The sequence below is a fragment of the Puntigrus tetrazona genome, chromosome 15 (genome assembly GCF_018831695.1).
Source record: "Puntigrus tetrazona isolate hp1 chromosome 15, ASM1883169v1, whole genome shotgun sequence".
NCBI classification, from domain to species: Eukaryota; Metazoa; Chordata; class Actinopteri; order Cypriniformes; family Cyprinidae; genus Puntigrus; species Puntigrus tetrazona.
The window spans coordinates 5,340,412-5,358,666 of record NC_056713.1 but is presented as its reverse complement, the minus strand read 5'-3'; the positions used below and the strand labels follow the sequence as shown (position 1 = coordinate 5,358,666).

The window sequence follows — 18,255 nt, the reverse complement described above, 5'->3', positions numbered from 1 at the left end:
TGCTTTGATCCACAAGACCCACCTCCACAGTATTTTATGTTATAGGCCCTACCCCCGTTTATCTAAAACTTTCTAACTATAATAACAGTGAAGTGTTGAAATTCGATCTTTCAGCAGCAGTTTTATTAAATAATGAGAAAATGCTGGATGAGGGTAATTGCATCCACACGGATGAGAGACAAGGACATCAACATAACAGCTTTGTAGTATCACATTATAAACAACATTGTACTGCACACACATGAAATAAAATAAAAAAATTAAATATTGCTACAATTAATACTGTAACAACAATAATAATAATAATAATAATAATAATAATAATAATAAAAATACAGGTTCAGCAGTGCTGCAAAGCAGTTATCAGAAATGCCCAAAGATAGTGCCATGATTTGACTCTGATTAAAAATCATAGCAGATACCATTTTTCTTTAAGAATGAATATAGTTATATTGTTATAAGAATTAATATAGAATACTACTTTTTCTAGTATCTTTGACAAAAAAGGGAGATTTGAGATTGGTGTTTGGGGTCAAGATGTGGTTTCTTAATGAGAGACTCAAATTCAGCCAATTTGAAGTTTTTGGTGACATATCTATGGTGTGATATCTAGGAGAAAAAGTTTATATGTGCTGAGAATTAACTGCCATGTGACGTGAGGCGGTTTGGTTTAGCCAGTCTGTCTGCTTCCTTAACCTTGGCCATAGTTAGTCAAGTGTGAGCTCTAAGACTATGTGCCATGAACAGGTCAGGTCTGCTCCAGAAACTCATCCAATTGTCTATAAAAACCTATGTTATTCTGCAAGCAGCACTTAGACATCCGGCCATTGAGACCCAGCAGTCTGCTGTGAATCTCATCACCCCACTAAGCAGGGAGAGGACCATAGCATATTACAATGTCTGACATCATACTTGACAATTCACACACCTCTTTAGTGTTATTTTTAGTGAACTCCGACTTGTGAAGTCGAACATCATTAGCCCGGTGTGAATAACAATCTTACTAAATGTAGCCAGCACTTTTACATTTCCCAAGATATCAGGTGCTCTAGCTCCCAATAAACATTGGACTATTGTGGCTGGTGGCTCACAACAGAATCAGCAATTACTAGATCACTTTCATCAGGTTTCTCAGTGGGTGCTTTACTGAGTGGGGAGAACCTGTTTGATGTTCTGATTGGAACGGAAGAGCGGCGTAGTTGACCCGCAACTAGTGCACCTCACAGTCATCCAGTTGCCGTGGCTCTAATGCCGGAACCGAACAATGTACATGATTCACAGAACTAGTCACACTCAAAGCAGTATCTATAGCCCTCACATACTTGCTGTCCTTAATTAAGTTTAGATGTGTGTCTCTAATTCTAAAACCTTCTCTGTCAGCCTAGATAATTCCCTGCATTTATCACATGTGAATCCCTGATCTCAGACAGAGAGATAAACTATACATGTGGCAAAAGTGAGAATGCAAGGGGAATCCATTTACTCACCGTGAGTGATGGAAGATTTACTTACCATTGTTGCTTGATGAGTTGGTAAAAACGGGGTTGTTAGGGTTATGTATTGACATTATGCAACTTTGATCCTTCAGTTTCAGCTTCCATCTGGTATAAAACGCCTTGTTCTAGGTCATGACATGACATGGCCTCTATAGAGTATCTTAGACTGGTATGGGCGCCAGGGGAATCAGAGGGAATGAAGATTCTGACGCACAAAAAGATATGTGACTAGTCATAAATTATGTGACGAACATGGCTGAAGTCTTTGTTTTGCCTGTTGCTTTTACTTATCTTGCTCTGTCCTTTCCTCTATAAATAAAGTGACTTGCGATCTGAGCTTCGGAGGCAAAGCAGGCAGGGAGGCAAAGCAGGGAAGGAGGCAAAGGAAGGCGGGGGCCTGCCCGGCCCCCGGCCTCGGGCGGACTGGGATCCGTCCGGAGGCAAAAGGGAGGTTAAGGAGAAACCCGCTTCTCTCCCGCTTGCAACCGACAGCGCAATCCTTGCAAGCTTAAAAATCTAAAAACTTGTCTTGTGTTTTATTTCGCCTTGAGTTGATCCTTCCTGGTAAAGAGCCGTTTGAGTGAAATAGTCTCAACAGGGGTGAACAAGCCCAAGGGAGAAATGAAAAAATAAAATATAACAGGCTAGTAAACGCGAGTGACAATGAGAGTGATAAGCTGACCAGCTAATGAGTGTTAACGCACTGCACAGTTTTAGATTAAAAGCAAATGAAAAACAGTCAAATTTGTTAGGTTAGTTTGATAGATAGAATCAGATGTATGGAGATAATTAAGTTATATTTGACTTAATTATACAGTGATAAATAGAAGAGCGAAGCTACACAGAGGTCAATCATCACTCAATGAATCTTTTAATTACCTCATCAACTTTTACACTGCTTCAGTGTTCATTTTAACAAACTCTAGTTTGGACCAGTTTTGGTTATGAATACAGCATTCTATTACATTCAAGTACTTTGCTGATGACTTATAAACTTAGATTAACATAGATTAAAATGAATTCACCTTAACTGTTAAATTGCCGACTAGACAAAACCTAAATACACATTTTACATATACATATAGCGCAAGATACTCTGATTGGTAATTGTATTTATTATTATTATTATTATTATTATTATTATTATTATTTGTTCTTTAATAATAATATTCTGGTATTATGATATTTCATTAATACACTTATATTTGCTTTTCCATCCTGAAGGATGAACAAGTCTGTTGGTTTTGATCTGGTATTTTCAGTCACTGGGCCCACAGAAATATGTATTGACTATTTTAATTGTTTTAGTTTACTCAGTTGCAACCTTAGCAAACATATTTATAATGCTTGTTATAAACTTAGAATCAAGTCTCCCTAAACCAATGTATATGGTTTTGTTTAACCTGTTATGCACTGTACTGCTCGGAAGCAGTGCCGTTTAGTCAAAAGTGCTTTCCAATCTCCTAACTGATTTGCACACTAGTTCATACAAGGGCTGTCTTCTTCAGGTCTATTTGCTTAGTGTTTACACGCTTTGCACTTACTTTAACAGTAATGGCCTATGATAGGTATGTATCCATTTGTAATACAGTACCATAATATCATGAATCCTAGTAAAATTAAAAGTTGGCTAAAGATAAGCAACTTAATTCCTGTTTTTTCTGTAGCTGGTCAAATATATTTGACATCAAGTATTCCCCTATGCAGCCACACTTAACAAACGTATTTGTGATAATCTTTCTCTCAGTAATATATCATGTGGAACAAGAAGCTTCAGCCTTCATTTTGTTGTTTTATTTTAAAATACTTTCTTTTAGTTTAGTTTAGCAAAGCACTTGGAACTTGCATTCCTCATTTGATAATCTTCATAAACTATTCCATTGCCACAATTGTTTCTGTTATATATATGACATATAACTGACTGTGATTAGGCCTAGTGAGAGGAATGTCTTTATATCAGTCCAAGTAACAACGCTGTCACCACTCGCATCCGGTAATATATGGTACTAGAACCAAAGAGATTAAAAAATGCAGTTAAAATAACGCAGATTGTATGCATCAGCGAACTGCTATTATACTCAAACTTATTTACACATACTTAAACTAAAAGTGCCTAAAACATTAGCAATTTCAGGATTTCTGTAAAATTTGTAAAATTGAAAAATTTTGTAAACAGTTCTATGTATACCTACAACCAACAAAGGACATGATTAAAAGCAAAAATGACAGACTGTAAAATGTACTATTATTATCATAGACAATTAATTCTACCATTGCTTTGTGCTAATAACCTATACAGTAGTTTTACCTGTTCTTTTAGTACTGTGACGCTATTATTTTACTATATTTCATGATTAGTAATGCACAAATGACAATGTACAATTATTCCCAATTTGTTTAGTATCTTCAAATCTCTCACATCTCAATAATATTTAGCAAATATATGTCCTGATTAGTGGTGATTTGTCATCACCTAGTGTTATCTTTGGCTTGTGTGGTTCTTTTCATCAACATGGTAAAAACAAAAAGAGTGATCCAAACTTTATTTCAGTTTTCAGAAAATGTATTATTCCTCTTTCTCTTTGTATTATGTCTATTATGTTTATTATTTAGAAGACTACATCAGCTCTTAATTCTCACTGATAACACGCAATAAAGTAATTTATTAATATTCACTCTAATGTTACCTTAATCACTAGCATAACTGATATTAGTTTTTTTTTGTTGCAAAATTAATTTTGCTCTGACTGAAAATATAAGACATTTACTTAAATATAAAAACTAATATATAGATCTAAGATTTGGTTGATGTCATGGCATAATCTTGTCCACATGATGGAGCATGTGTACAAGGAATACTATGCTACACAAAATGCTGAAAATAATTCCTCTGTGATTTATAAATGTAGGTTATTAGGTTTTAAAGATCAGTTCACATAATCACAAAAATACAGTTCTGTCCAAAAAAAAAAAAAAAAAAGGAAAAATTTATTTTTAATTATTATTTAAATTATTTATTAAATTTATTTATTACACATAAATCTATGGCTTTATGTGAGATTACACATAATTTCATAATCTATGACTCCTTTTCTTCTAAACTCTAAACACACAAAACATGCACATAAGATGGAAATGCTGCAAAATAATAACTCATAATAATAAATAAATTAAAAACTTTTTAAAATATCAAATGATGCACTTCAAAATACAGATGTATGATGGATGTAACATCACTATTTTATCTTATTTTATCTTTATCTTTTTTTTTGTTTGTTTTTGCTTGGTGCAGTTAAGTGCATACTGCAGTTTGTCATAGCACTTACACTCACAAGTATGTGCATAAATACTGTATATACAGCATACAGTTATACACGTAAATATTCATAATTCAGTATATAGTATATCTGTAAAAGATAAACTAAAATATGAGGCTGGACATCATTTAATTCTCAAATGGCATTGGGATTAACAGCATATATATATAAGACCGTGGATATGTGTTGGTGGGGCTGGCTCCTATAACTTTCAGCCTATAAAATTCAACGCCATGCTGAAAAGAACTTCAATGGGGTTCAGAAATGAAGAATATAGAGGCAGGTGTAGCATCAAAACTTGTGGATGAACCAGTTACAGACCAGAAAAGCTTGATGGAACCTTACATTGTCCCAGATGACAGCAAACTTCAACTGGTCTGGTTCATATCAGGGGTCACTGGGAATGAGAATATCATGCAAAGTAAAAAAGAAGGAGATAATGTGGGTAGTATTGTAAGGACCAAGATGGCATTATGAACACCTCTATGACCAATGGCTGCACACAATGTGATGTTGCCACCATGTTGTCCTGGAACACTGACAATGGCATAGAGTTGTTTTTTTTTTGTTTTATTTTGAAAAGTTAGACCAATCACAACAGATTGTATTACAGTACTAGCGACACAGTATAGCTTACCTGCATATTCATAGTGCACTTTTTTTAATTTTGTTCAAATGGTACTCTGTAGAGCTGCTTCATTCAAATCTGTCTGGATAAGTTGATAAAATTAGGAAAAAGTGTTTTCAGGCATAATCATTTAGTGGACGTAATCAGTAAATACATGTAATTTAAGTAGTAGCATTAGTTAGTTAGTTTTAAATAATGTGTCTAATATGAAGAACGACTCGTTACGTATGTAACCCTCGTTCCCTGAAGAAGGAAAACGTCTCGGTTACGTATGTAACCCTCGTTCCCTGAAGAAGGGAACGGAGACGTCACGTCGGATGACCGACGAATTGGGATCTCACTTCGAGAGACCAATCTACTTCAAGTGTATCTAAACGAGCTAATTGAAGATTGGCATGCGCTAATGCGTTCTTCAGGGAACAAGGGTTACATACGTAACCGAGATGTTCCCTTTCAGATGGTCACACCGAGTCACGTCGGATGACCGACGAATTGGGATCCCTACCAAAACACCATTAGGGGTCTGTCGGGGATCTGTCAGCAAGGTGCCACGAGTCAACGCCCAGGATGATGCAACACCTCTTGTTGAGTGGGCCAGTGGGCCATGCTCTGCTTGGAGACGGCATTCCCCTTCTGCCAGACTCCATGACAAACAAAGAGCTGGTCTGAGATCCTGAAGCTTTGTGTCTGGTCAATGTAGCATCTTAGTGCTCAGACAGGACAAAGCAACAACAGGGCTGGGTCTGCCTCCTCCAGGGGCAGCGCTTGAAGGTTCACCACCTGGTCTCTGAATGGGGTAGTGGGAACCTTGGGCACATAGCTGGGCCATGGCCTCAGTGTTACCTGCGAATCTGCGGGCCCAAACTGTAGGCACGATTCGTCGACCAAAAAAGCCTGCAGGTCCCCTACCTGTCGCCATAGACAAGAACTTTAGCTCAACTGCTGGCAAAGGTTCAAATGGAGCCTCTGCTGTGCTGTTAGCGCTACAGACAGGTCCCAAGAGGGCATTGTTGGGGGCCATGGAGGATTCAACCTCCTGGCCCCCCTCAGGAACCTGATGATCAGGTCATGTTTACCCACAGACCTTCCATCTATGGTGTCGTGATTTGCAGTGATTGCGGCCACGTAGACTTTAAGGATGGAGGGAGACAGCCTTCGCTCCAACCCTTGCTGCAAGAAAGTAAGCACGACTTACCTGCTCCTCATCCTCTCTGACCTTGCACAGTGTCTTTGCAAGAAGGCTCATTGGGTGAAACGCATACTTGCGAAGACCCCGCGGCCAGCTGTGAGCCAGTGCATCTGTGCTGAGTGTCCCCTCGGTCAGGGAGAAAAACCACTGGCAATGGGAAGTCTCTGGAGAGGCAAACAGGTCTACCTGAGCGGCTCCGAAACGTTCCCAAATCAGCTGAACCATCTGGGGATGGAGTCTCCATTCTCCGGGTAGTGCAGCTTGAGACAGCTTGTTGACTGCCTGGTTGCACACTCCTGGAATGTGAATGGCATGAAGCGACCTCAGAAACTTCCAACTCCTTAGGAGGAGGTGGCAGGCTAGTTGCGACAGACAACGGGAGTGTAGACCACCTTGTCCGGTTGATGTACGCAATGGTCAGTATTTTGTCAATGTGGACTAGTACATGCTGGCCAGATCTTGAGACGCCCTAAGGGCGAGATGTACTGCCAGCAACTCTAGGCATTTGATGTGCCATTGCAGCTGAGGGCCTGTCCAAACCCCTGACACTGCATGCCCGTTGTACATGGCCCCCCAGCCGGTGGTGGAGGCATCCGTGAAAACCACGGCATACCTGGAGACCTGCTCGGACCGGAAGGAACAAGAGGTCTGACCACGGGGTGAAGGTTTGGCGGCAGGCCGGTGTTACTTGAACCCGGTGATTGCCATGTTGCCACGGCTGTGGCTGCCATATGCCCCAGGAGCCTCTGAAAATATTTCAGTGGGACCGCCGTCCTGCTATTGAACATATTCAAGCAGTTCAACACTGATTCAGCACGCTCCTGTGTGAGGCATGCCGTCTGTTCGATCGAATCCAGCTCCATCCCAAGAAAAGAGATCCTCTGTGTTGGACAGAGTTTGCTCTTCTCCTGGTTGACCCGAAACCCCAACTGACTGAGGTGCTGTAGCACCAGGTCCCTGTGTTCGCACAACTGAGCCCGCGGCTGAGCCAAAATGAGCTAATCATCCAGGTAGTTGAGGATGCGAATGCCCTGTTCTCTCAGTGGAGCAAGGGCAGCCTCCGCAACTTCGTGAAGACACTTGCAGGAAGCAAAGTCTGGTCCACAACTCTGCGATGTTCATCCTCCCGCACTGGGAGCATGACTCATCCATGAAAGCCACCTCAGCATGCTTAAGGCCCAGACACGTGAGACAGCGATCGTGACCATCACCCGGCGTCAGGTAACGACCGCATCCAGAAACACGAGTTAGCCCGTGAGCTAGCTCTTTTAGTTCTAATTAGTGTTGAGGCAACAGGAGATGGCCGCTCTGCACAAAAACAGGGGGGTAGTGCAGCCTGATTGTGGCAATCCACTCGACCACGGAAAACGACCTCCGCTGAAACACCATACTCCGATACTCGTAGATCGTCTTTGGAGCAGAACAGTCACACTCGGCTCCGAAGTGAAAAGCTGAATATGCGCTGCACCCACTGCTTATTGTTGGTCACAAAAAAAAATCTAAAATTTAGAAAACAATCTGAAACAAAAATAGTCCTATGATGCGAGAAAAATGAGTGAAGCTCTATTTCTCTGTGGGAGGAACAAAGAGACTCATGGGAACACAACACTTTGTATTTAGAGACCAAGCTTTTAATGAACTGTTCAAAAGTATAACGGGGGTTGATTTAATGCGTTATTCAGTTATATATTAATTGTATGTTTGTCTTGTAGTCATTCATTTGTCTTGCTGAAGTGTCAAGGTTTTCTTAGTCAAATTCATATCACAGTAACAATCAAAAACAAACAAAAAGGTAAAGTTCTATGAGTGATTCTTCTTCTTGCTGTTATAATTATTAGTAGTACTATTATTAGTATTATAACTGTTGCTATTAGCAGAAAAGGATTTAGCCTCACACTACAGATTTTACAATTGCTGGTAAATTATTAATTATATTAATGTAATAAAACTTAATGTTCTCTGCAAAATTTCTCTTTTTATTTTCATCAGGTTCATTTGGCGAACAATACACTGTATACAAAGGTTTGTTTTTTTTAAGATGAAAAATCTTTCTGCACAAAATGTATCATTCACTGAGTTTAGATTAATTGGTTTCTACAACCTCGAAGAATGGAGGCCTTTTTTATTTATCCCTTTCTTTCTGATGTTTTTATTGGCTATCACAGCTAATTCTATTCTTATTTATTTGATCAAATCTCAAAAGTCTCTGCATTCTCCCATGTATATTCTAATAGGTGTTATGGCAGGTGCCGATTTGATCATGCCTATATTTTTTGTACCTAGCATGCTTCTTAGTTTTTTATTCAGTTGGAATGATATATCTCTAACAGGTTGTTTGATACAAATGTTTGGCATTCATTTTGTTGGAGCAATGCAAATTACTTTGCTTTTTTGGATGGCACTTGATCGTTACTTTGCAATATGCAAACCTCTTTACTATCATAAATACATGGAAGTCCCTAACTTTATAAAGTTTGTTTTTGCACCGGTAATCAGAAATGGGCTCTTGATTGTCACCATGGTCTCTCTGGCTGGAAGACTTTCATTTTGTGCAACAAATGTTATTGATCACTGTTTTTGTGAGCACATGGCCTTGGTTCAGTTAGCATGTGAAGATACAACCATTAATAATATCACAGGACTTCTGGCTGCTTTCTTTATAGCAGCGGCAGATTTTATTCTCATTACTGTCTCTTATGCTGTAATGTTTATCTCTGTTCTAAAATCTGGAAAAGTTCACATGAAGGCATTTAACACATGCATTACTCACATAATTGTTTTGTCAATTAGTTTTACAACTGCTTTGATTTCATATTTGTCATATAGAATTAGGAATAACATTTCTTCCAATAACCGTATATTTATAAGCATCATCTATTTATTTTTCCCAAGCTGTCTACACCCACTAATCTATGGATGGAGAATAAAAGAAATAAGACAAACTTTTTTTAAGTTCATAAACAATTCAAATGTCTTTCCTTTAAAAAGATGAATGGCTGTTCATTCCATTCAGAAGTAAAGACAGCAACCTTGATTTTCTCAGTCATTACAAACATGTACAATTAACACATTAAATAAAGCCAAAACATTTGAGTATAACAGCAATTGGATGATGTAATTTGTCATATATGGCTATGACATTACTTGTGATCATTTGAGAATAAAGACTAAATAACATGGACATAAGATAATTAGGCCCTTACTGAGGCTAACTGTGTCTCTTGGACCATTCCTGAGTGCACTTGTATGTATACTGGCTAAATAGTAATTCTAAACCTTATTATAACAAAAATGTGGGACTTTTTTAAACATTAACTTTCTTTGTATGGATATATTTAATTTGTGTGTTCAACAACAAGACTGTGAATTTATAAATAAAACAATGCATTCTGGGTATTATTTGTTGTTTTACAGAAAGTATCATTTTGTAGTCCTGTGAATTAACAATAAGAGGCTAATATAACCCATCTGACAGAGAGAATGAACACTAACGAGTGAATTCAGCTAGTGATGAAATGAAAGAGATAGAAATGAAACTACAACTGATCAGTAGCCACAACCTTTAATCAATCAATTAATCAATCACTTTTATTTATATAGCACGGATTGTATCAAAGCACTGAACAGTATCCAATAGCAGAATACAATGATGTATGATAACGAGATTGAACAATTTGTTATTAAATGCAGTGACGGTCTCTGTAATCAAATCAACAATAATCCCTAGAAATTAAGTGTCCCCAACAAAGCAAGCCAAGAAGTGACAGCGGCAAGGAACCAAAACCCCATCCATACAGAATGGTGAAAAAACCTTGAGAGAAACCAGACTCAGTTGGGGCCAGTTCTCCTTTGACGACCAAAACTTAATTTCCAGTTAAATTTTAAATGCAGCTATGGCAGATGGCTTTAGATGTTTTATTGAAAACGTTTTGTTTGACCTCAGCATTGCAGTGATCAGCATTTGCTCAAATTTTTAATGCTAGCTTTTTTTCTGGCTGCTGTAGATGTGTTTGTAAAAATACTTCTTACAGCAAAAAAATAAATAAAACAAGAACAAATGTTTGCAGATGTGTATTGATTGCCGTTATTATGAAGTGGCATGCTTTTCTGATTTCATTCAGCGGGAATCTTTAATGAGGTGTTTTGTTTAGTTGTTTTTTGTTGGTTTCATACACTCAAAAAATAGCTCTAACTAGATCTAACTTTTTGACACCTATTTCCATTCATTTGAACTTATTTATTTGAAAGTATGACAACCATGTAGACTGTGTAAATCATCTACTCATCTGACATAGTTATTTTATTGCATGCTTACTGTATTAGACATCATTTCCAGTACACATATAATGATCAAACAAAAATGTTCTCATCAATAGTGTGAGCACATTCACAGCTCATGTAGCCATAGCCTAACACAAATATAACTGAACAACAAACTTTAAAAGGTCTTTCCTTTACTAAAAACACATTAAACAGCATGTAATTTCTACATTAATTCTCCTGATCTATCCATATGCAAAGTATGCTAAGAACAAGAAATCCACTTGATGAATGAACATCATGAAGTACTTTCTGTTTTGTTGTTGAAATACAAAACTGCGATTAAACCATCATTATACTTAAACATTGGGGAAAAAGAAGGGGCAGAACTACTAAAGAGTTGAATTGCCTCAGTCTTTTAGACCTGAACACTTCATATGATCCTCAACAGTGGTGACAATCATATTTCCTACTGCAGTGCATGATGGGAGTTTTTATTATGCTGTTACCAAGCATGCACTTCAGCATAAATCATTTTGTTGATTGTCACCATTGTTGAGATTCACATGCTGTTTCTTGTTGTCTGTGTGTGTCTACATAATGCTGGACTTCAAATATTTATATGTGTTATATAGATTAAAAATTAATCCACTTTGTAGAATTATAGAATACCGTTCTACAAAACCTGAACATGCATGAATCATAAATCTACAAAAAAAAGAAAACAATCTTCTTGCTGGACTCTTCGCTTTCAGACTTACAGACATTGATGCATTTAACTAATCAAGTTTGAGCAATCTGTACAGGACTTATTACGCACAAAACCTTTAATACCACAACATCATTAAGACACACAGAGATATAAAAAATCAGCAGATGAATCTCAACAATGCTGAGTTTAAAAACTTCATGCTACAATGCATGCTGGGTACTAGCACAGTACAATTCTCAGCAATGATTCCCAGCATGCATTGCAACATGAATAAATTATGTCAATGAACTGTCCACTTCCACAGAATTTACCATAATAAATGTGTATCTTTAAATAATAGCAATAACAATAATAAGAATAATAAACTAATTTTAAAAAAGTCAGTCATGAGCCCAAATAAGATAACATTGATCTCCATCATGGTAGTGGCCAAAAACAAAAAGAATATCAACAACATTTAAATCTCTGCTAATTCTCAATAAGCACTTCTGCGGATATCTAAAAGAAATGGCATTGGTCTGGTTAGTAATGTATGAAAATGGTAATGCTGATTTAGGAGTTGTTTAATCAGATTTAATGTCTCAGTTGATTTCATCTAAATTGTGGGTGAAGTCAGTTTAACGTAGTTTTGTGGGTAAATGTTAAATGTTAAAATGTTTGATGTTTTGTATTAAGACATATTTCTTCTCTATGGATTAAACAATGTGAATTCATATTAATAACACTGTATAAATACGGTAGTAATAAGTAATTCAAACTTGTACTGTTTGGAGCAATTGGAGCAGAGTTCATTTCACGGTAGTATAAAGTAACATGCTGTAAAAATGAAGAAAAATGAACAGTACATTACTGTAATTTAACAGCATATTTTTTACAGTGCAAGATTATCGGTGTATTAGTTAAACATGAATTAACCCACATTAGTGCAGCTATATTGTAATGTGGTATCCAATGGTATGTGGAACCTAATATGGTTTTTACTGTCACAGAAACTGCAGCCCTATAACACAGGCAGGGATCTATTCTCTATTCTAGCTCTGTTCCTCTATGGGAAACACAGACTCATGGGAACATAACATGTATTTAGAGCTTATGATATGTGTCAAGCGTTCATTACACTCTGACAAGAGTTACACTCTAACACATCTTATATGAAAAATAATAAGTTATGTATTTAGCAGTATAAGAGGGGACAACACATAAATGCGTATGGGTAGATTTAATAGAATATATTGATATATTGAGTCATTTATTGTACTTCTAACTCGCTGAAGTGATAAATGTAACTTATGTTTTAAATTTACATCACAGTATTAAAACTTAATGTATGTAATAGCGTTTATTATATTGCCATTAAAAGAACAATGTTTTATATTTTTTTTTTTTAATTTAGAATAATGTTTTAGCTTCACACTGTACAATAATTATTTTTGCTGTTTTGTAACTTATATGACTGAAAATTGATAGCGAACACTACAGGGATTATATTTGTTGGCAGACTATACTTTGTATAACTTAAGTGAAACCTGATCAGCTTCTATATGATTTCATCAAATTTACATTCTGTGTGTTAAAGGTTTTTTTTTCCCAGAATGAATGTACTTCCTGCGCAAAATATCTCATTCAAAGACTTCAAATTAATTGGTTTCTACAGTCTAGGAGAATGGAGGCCGCTTTTATTTCTGCCTTTCTTTCTGATGTTTTTATTGGCTATCACAGCTAATTCTGTTCTCATCTATTTAATCAAATCTCAAAAGTCCCTGCATTCTCCTATGTATGTACTAATAGGTGTTATGGCTGTGCTGGACTTGATAATGCCCATGTTTTTTGTACCTAACATGCTTCTTAGTCTCTTATTCAATTTGAGTGGGATATCTCTAACAGGTTGTTTGATGCAAATGTTTGGTCTTCATTTTATTGGAACATTCCAATCCACTTTGCTTTTCTGGATGGCACTTGATCGTTACTTTGCGATATGCAGACCCTTTACTATCATAAATGCATGGAAATCCCTAACTTTCTAAAGTTTGTTGTTGGGCCAGTAATCAGAAATGGACTTCTGATTGTCATCATGGTCTCTCTGGCTGGAAGACTGTCATTTTGTTTAACGAATGTTATTGATCACTCTTTTTGTGAACACATGGCACTGGTTCAGTTAGCATGCGGTGACATATCAATTAATAACATTGTAGGACTTTTGGCTGCTTTCCTTATAACAACAACTGATTTTATTCTCATTACCATTTCTTATGTTGTGATTTTTTCCTCTGTGTTTAGATCTGGTAAGGCTCATTTAAAGGCCATCAATACCTGCATTACTCACATAATTATTATGACACTTACTTTGATTTCTGCTTTGATTGCGTTTTTGTCATACAGAATAAGAAATAACATTTCTTCTAGTAACCGTATATTTATAAGTATCTTATACTTACTTTTTCCAAGTTGTCTTCACCCACTAATATATGGATGGAGAACAAAAGAAATACGACATACATTTCTAAAGTTTATAAACAGTGCAAAGGTCTTTCCTATTAAACAGTGAATGGTTTTTACATGGAAATAACAACATGATGATACTTCAGACACATAAGCTTGATACAAGGAGCTGCTATCTGGATGAAAGCTCTACGATACTTTGTAGATAAATGCATTTCAAATACATATAATGTCTAAACCTATAAATCATAATAGAAATAGTAACCTATACACATTTGCAAATATGTGTAATCTGTACAATGACATCAGCTTGTAAAATATATCATCAACAAACAGAATAAAAACATAAGGCATGCTTTGTATCTGTGATCTGAGATCAGTAAGAATTTTAATTTGAACAGAATAGCATGTAGAAAAATATCCTGTAGCCTGAATTGGGTCTTTAATTTGACCATTTTGTAAACACTACAAAATCAAATTGTATTTAAAACATGTTATAAGAAAAAATGTGGTTATTTTGTCAACACTGAAGCCCTGAACATTGTAAGATTTTCTAATTCTTGTAACAATTCAGTAGTCTCAGTGGAATTAAGTTTTGATATTTAGAATAAATGTAGAAACCCTAATTTTATGTAAACCACTGGGAGGCCACAAAAGATGATGCTTCACTATACTGCATTAATAAAAAACACTGTTAATATGAAGATATTTAATATAATGCTTTTTTCATGTGCCGTTATATGTGCATGTGAACAATGTGCAGTTCAGTACTACTAGGTATTTTGGCCAAACTGTCCTTACGCTTAATGTAAAGTTAACCACCATGAGAGGATTATTGTTTTCTGTTGTGACCTTATTTTATATATTTTGCCACATGTAAAATGCATGCCTGCCTAACAATCAATGTTGCTTCTAACTGTGTTCACAGGTACATGAAAAAATACAAAAACAGTGTTAACAATTGATGATGTGATTTTGCCTATACATATTACTTGTAATAATTTGTAGTCACAAAATGTAAAAAATAACTAGTTTGGTTATTAGGCCTGTTTATCAGTCAACTGCATTCTTATTTCTGCAATGTTTGAGAAGTATTCGCATGTTAGACGGTCTGACCCTATTATATTAGATAAAGAAACAGACATTATGACTACTTGGGAGGCATTGTTTATGAGGCTTGTCTGCACAAGGCTGATCTACATTTTTCTGTCTATGCCAAACACACCACTGTTGTTTTTTTACCTGAAAATAAGACCCAGTCTCAAGTTACAGTAAATGTTTTTTTATTATTATTATTGTTTCAACCTTCAGTCAAATAAATAAATAAAATGCCCTAACCAACTAACTAGCTAAGTGACTGACTAAAATAACAATAGTAATACTACTACCACCACCTAATACAAAGCAAAATCCATGGTGTCAAATTAACACTGCTGGGCATCTACATATGTCCGCATGGTAAAAGTAACACTGAAGCAGTGTTAAAGTTAATAAGGTAATGAATTAATCAAGATTTATTGAGTGATGATTATTCCTTATTAAAGACACCTAATGTTAACAAGCAGAATCACCAAAGAAGAAAATCACATTTTTAGTCACCATTACAGTGGACAGTGTTTACTTTAGTTGCGCTCTTGACTTTGACATTTTAACATTATGTAGTGTTTTGCTGCTATAACTGAGTTATAACAACCAGAAAAACAAAGAACAAAATCATCATGTGGAGATTATTATGGATTGACCTGAATAAATTATCAGTCAATCAATCAATTACTTTTATTTATATAGCGCTTATTGATGATAATCCCTAGAAATTAAGGGTCCACAACTAAGCAAGCCAGAGGCCTCATCCATACAGAATGGACAAAAAAAAATCTTGGGAGAAACCTGTTGGGGCCAGTGTGTGTGTGCATGTCTGGTGTTCTGGTCTCAGATGGACGTCATCTCTGGGTGCTTATCTACCATTTGATCTGGATATGAACTGAACAAGAGGTGGCGGCAGTTCTGGGGCTTCGTGGCCAGGGTCAGGTTCCAGGTGGACCGGCTTCAGGAGGGAGACATGAAAGGATGGAGAGATATGATAATTAGCAGAAAGCTTGAGCTGGTACCTTACTTCATTAATCTGCTTAACAATCTTGAAAGGACCAACATACCTTGGGCTGAGCTTCCTGCTGGGCAGCCGCATCTTGATGTCCCACATAGAGAGCCAGACCCGTTGTCCAGGTTGGTAGGGAGGGTGTAGGCGTTGTCTTCAATTAGCTTGGATCTCCTGAATCCTGACGGCTCGTTCAAGGCGCACATGAGCACTGTCCCCCATCTACTCACTATAATGGATCCACTCGGCAACAGCCGGTACAGTAGAGGGTTCTATAGACTACGGGAACATAGGAGGTTGATAGCCTAGGACACACTGGATGGGGGTTAATCCTGTAGATGCCTGTCACAGTGTGGTTTAGCGTGAAGGAGCACTTGACGAGAATATATAAAATAAACGAGTTTAATCATACACATATACAGGATAAGTACCTTGGGCAGGTAGGCAAACGGGCAGGTGAACTAAACCATATAAAACATAGAACTGAACAGTAAATATTTAATAAATAAGACACAGGTGAAAACGCTAAAAAATTTACTTAAGTAGGTCACAGAACACATGGCACAAAAACAACAACACAAAAGGAGTCCACGTGTGACAATGCCTTCATGAGGGAATTCTGAACGTACACTGCCCAATACGGATAATTCGCACCAGCGATGTTGCTTACGGCTGCATGATGAAGGTTTTCAGGTACATAGTGCTTTCCAGGTGGGCACTGTGCAGGGGCTGGTTCTGCCTATTGTTCCTGTTGAATCTCCTCCATTATATCCCAAGAAACTGGAGCTAATATCACAGTGGGAGGTAGAATAGAGTAAGGTACATCATGCTCCAGAAGAAGATCATGGCGTGATAGTGCATCAGCCTCAAAATTACTGTTATCACAAAAGCTTTCATAATATGTTTAATGTAAAGTACTGTACTGCTACAGAAAAAGATCTAACACAGGAGTCAAGGGTCAAGAGCCCAGCTAAATCAAACACTGATCTCCATGGTGGTGATATCATTGTAACCAATAAAGCATCAATATCTGATCCTCTGTAATTCTCAGTAAGAGCTTCTGTAGATGTGTGAAAGAAATAAAATCAGTCTGGTTAGTAATGAGTGAAGTGAAGTGAAGCTGTTTGTGAACATGTTTAATCTTCCTCTGCTGAGCTCTTCAGAGATGCCTTAATGCCTTGATGATACCTTATTTTTCCTCAATTATGTTGATTGTTAGCAACATCATTGCATTAGTTATGAACAACTGACAAATCAGGTAGCATGTTTTCTTAAGTCTGTTTATATGTTATTGGTAACATGTTGCTTATTGATATTCATTAGATCATAGGCTGAAGGCAACATGCTTTTTGCTACATGTTATGCAGGTTTCGACTGTGGTGGCTCAGGTGAGTTACACATCCTGTTTTTAATATGAAAGTGTACTGTTTATGAAGTCATTGTTTCTCAAAAGAAAGTCAGTTCTCAAGCATCAATAATTTTGTCTTAACCAATGATTAAGACTTTGAGATTTTGATATCAGTTTGAGTTGGGGAATATCAGCATATGCTTTTGTTTTTTGATTTGATTGAGTGATTGAGTTCTCGCCCAGAACAGAACCATTCCACCAATCCAAACTATATGCTTATTGCCAATAATCTTTGACCATAGTGGTCTTGATAGAAGTTAGTTAGTTCTGACAGTTAGTCGAGCTCACATCAGCTGACTCTAAGCTGATCCCTGTCTACCTATAGGAATATGGCATATATCCAAGAATCCTTATATGAGGTCCCTCAGTATCAGCAGTTTTCACATTGCTCGATGGCTAATTACCCTCCTCCATCCCCAATTCCTCCTCAAGATCTCCTTGAATTAGACTAATTATAAAACATGCACTAAAACTTACATGAACTTTAACAATATCTTTAAAGCATTTGTTTGATCTGTTCTGTTTACCCTGGGGATTCTCACTGCTCTCCCTGCTCTCATTCATGCAAGGCTGCACAGGGAGTTCTGGCCCAGAAAAGAGCCATACTGCCAATCCAATGTATGTGCTAATTGTCATCCATCTTTGATGATAGTGATCCTGACAAAAATGTTGAAGAAAAATTTATTAGCATTTTGCATGTTACATTTCAAA

At 36.9% G+C, this 18,255-nt stretch overlaps 2 protein-coding genes and 1 pseudogene across 2 annotated transcripts; all 3 read left to right on the top strand.

Annotated features, from left to right (window-relative positions):
- The first annotated feature begins 140 nt into the window (after positions 1-140).
- Positions 141-3,417, top strand: LOC122359377 (annotated as a pseudogene).
- A 5,245-nt stretch (positions 3,418-8,662) lies between these two features.
- LOC122359464 (olfactory receptor 52K2-like) lies at positions 8,663-9,622 on the top strand. Its single transcript, XM_043259771.1, has one exon. The coding sequence runs from the start codon at positions 8,669-8,671 to the stop codon at positions 9,620-9,622; it is 954 nt and encodes a 317-aa protein (XP_043115706.1). The 5' UTR covers positions 8,663-8,668.
- Positions 9,623-13,194: 3,572 nt separating this feature from the next.
- On the top strand, positions 13,195-14,147 carry LOC122359376 (olfactory receptor 52N2-like). Its single transcript, XM_043259663.1, is given in 2 exon segments — positions 13,195-13,588; positions 13,591-14,147. Coding segments are annotated over 2 exon segments (951 nt in total).
- The last annotated feature ends 4,108 nt before the right edge of the window (positions 14,148-18,255 follow it).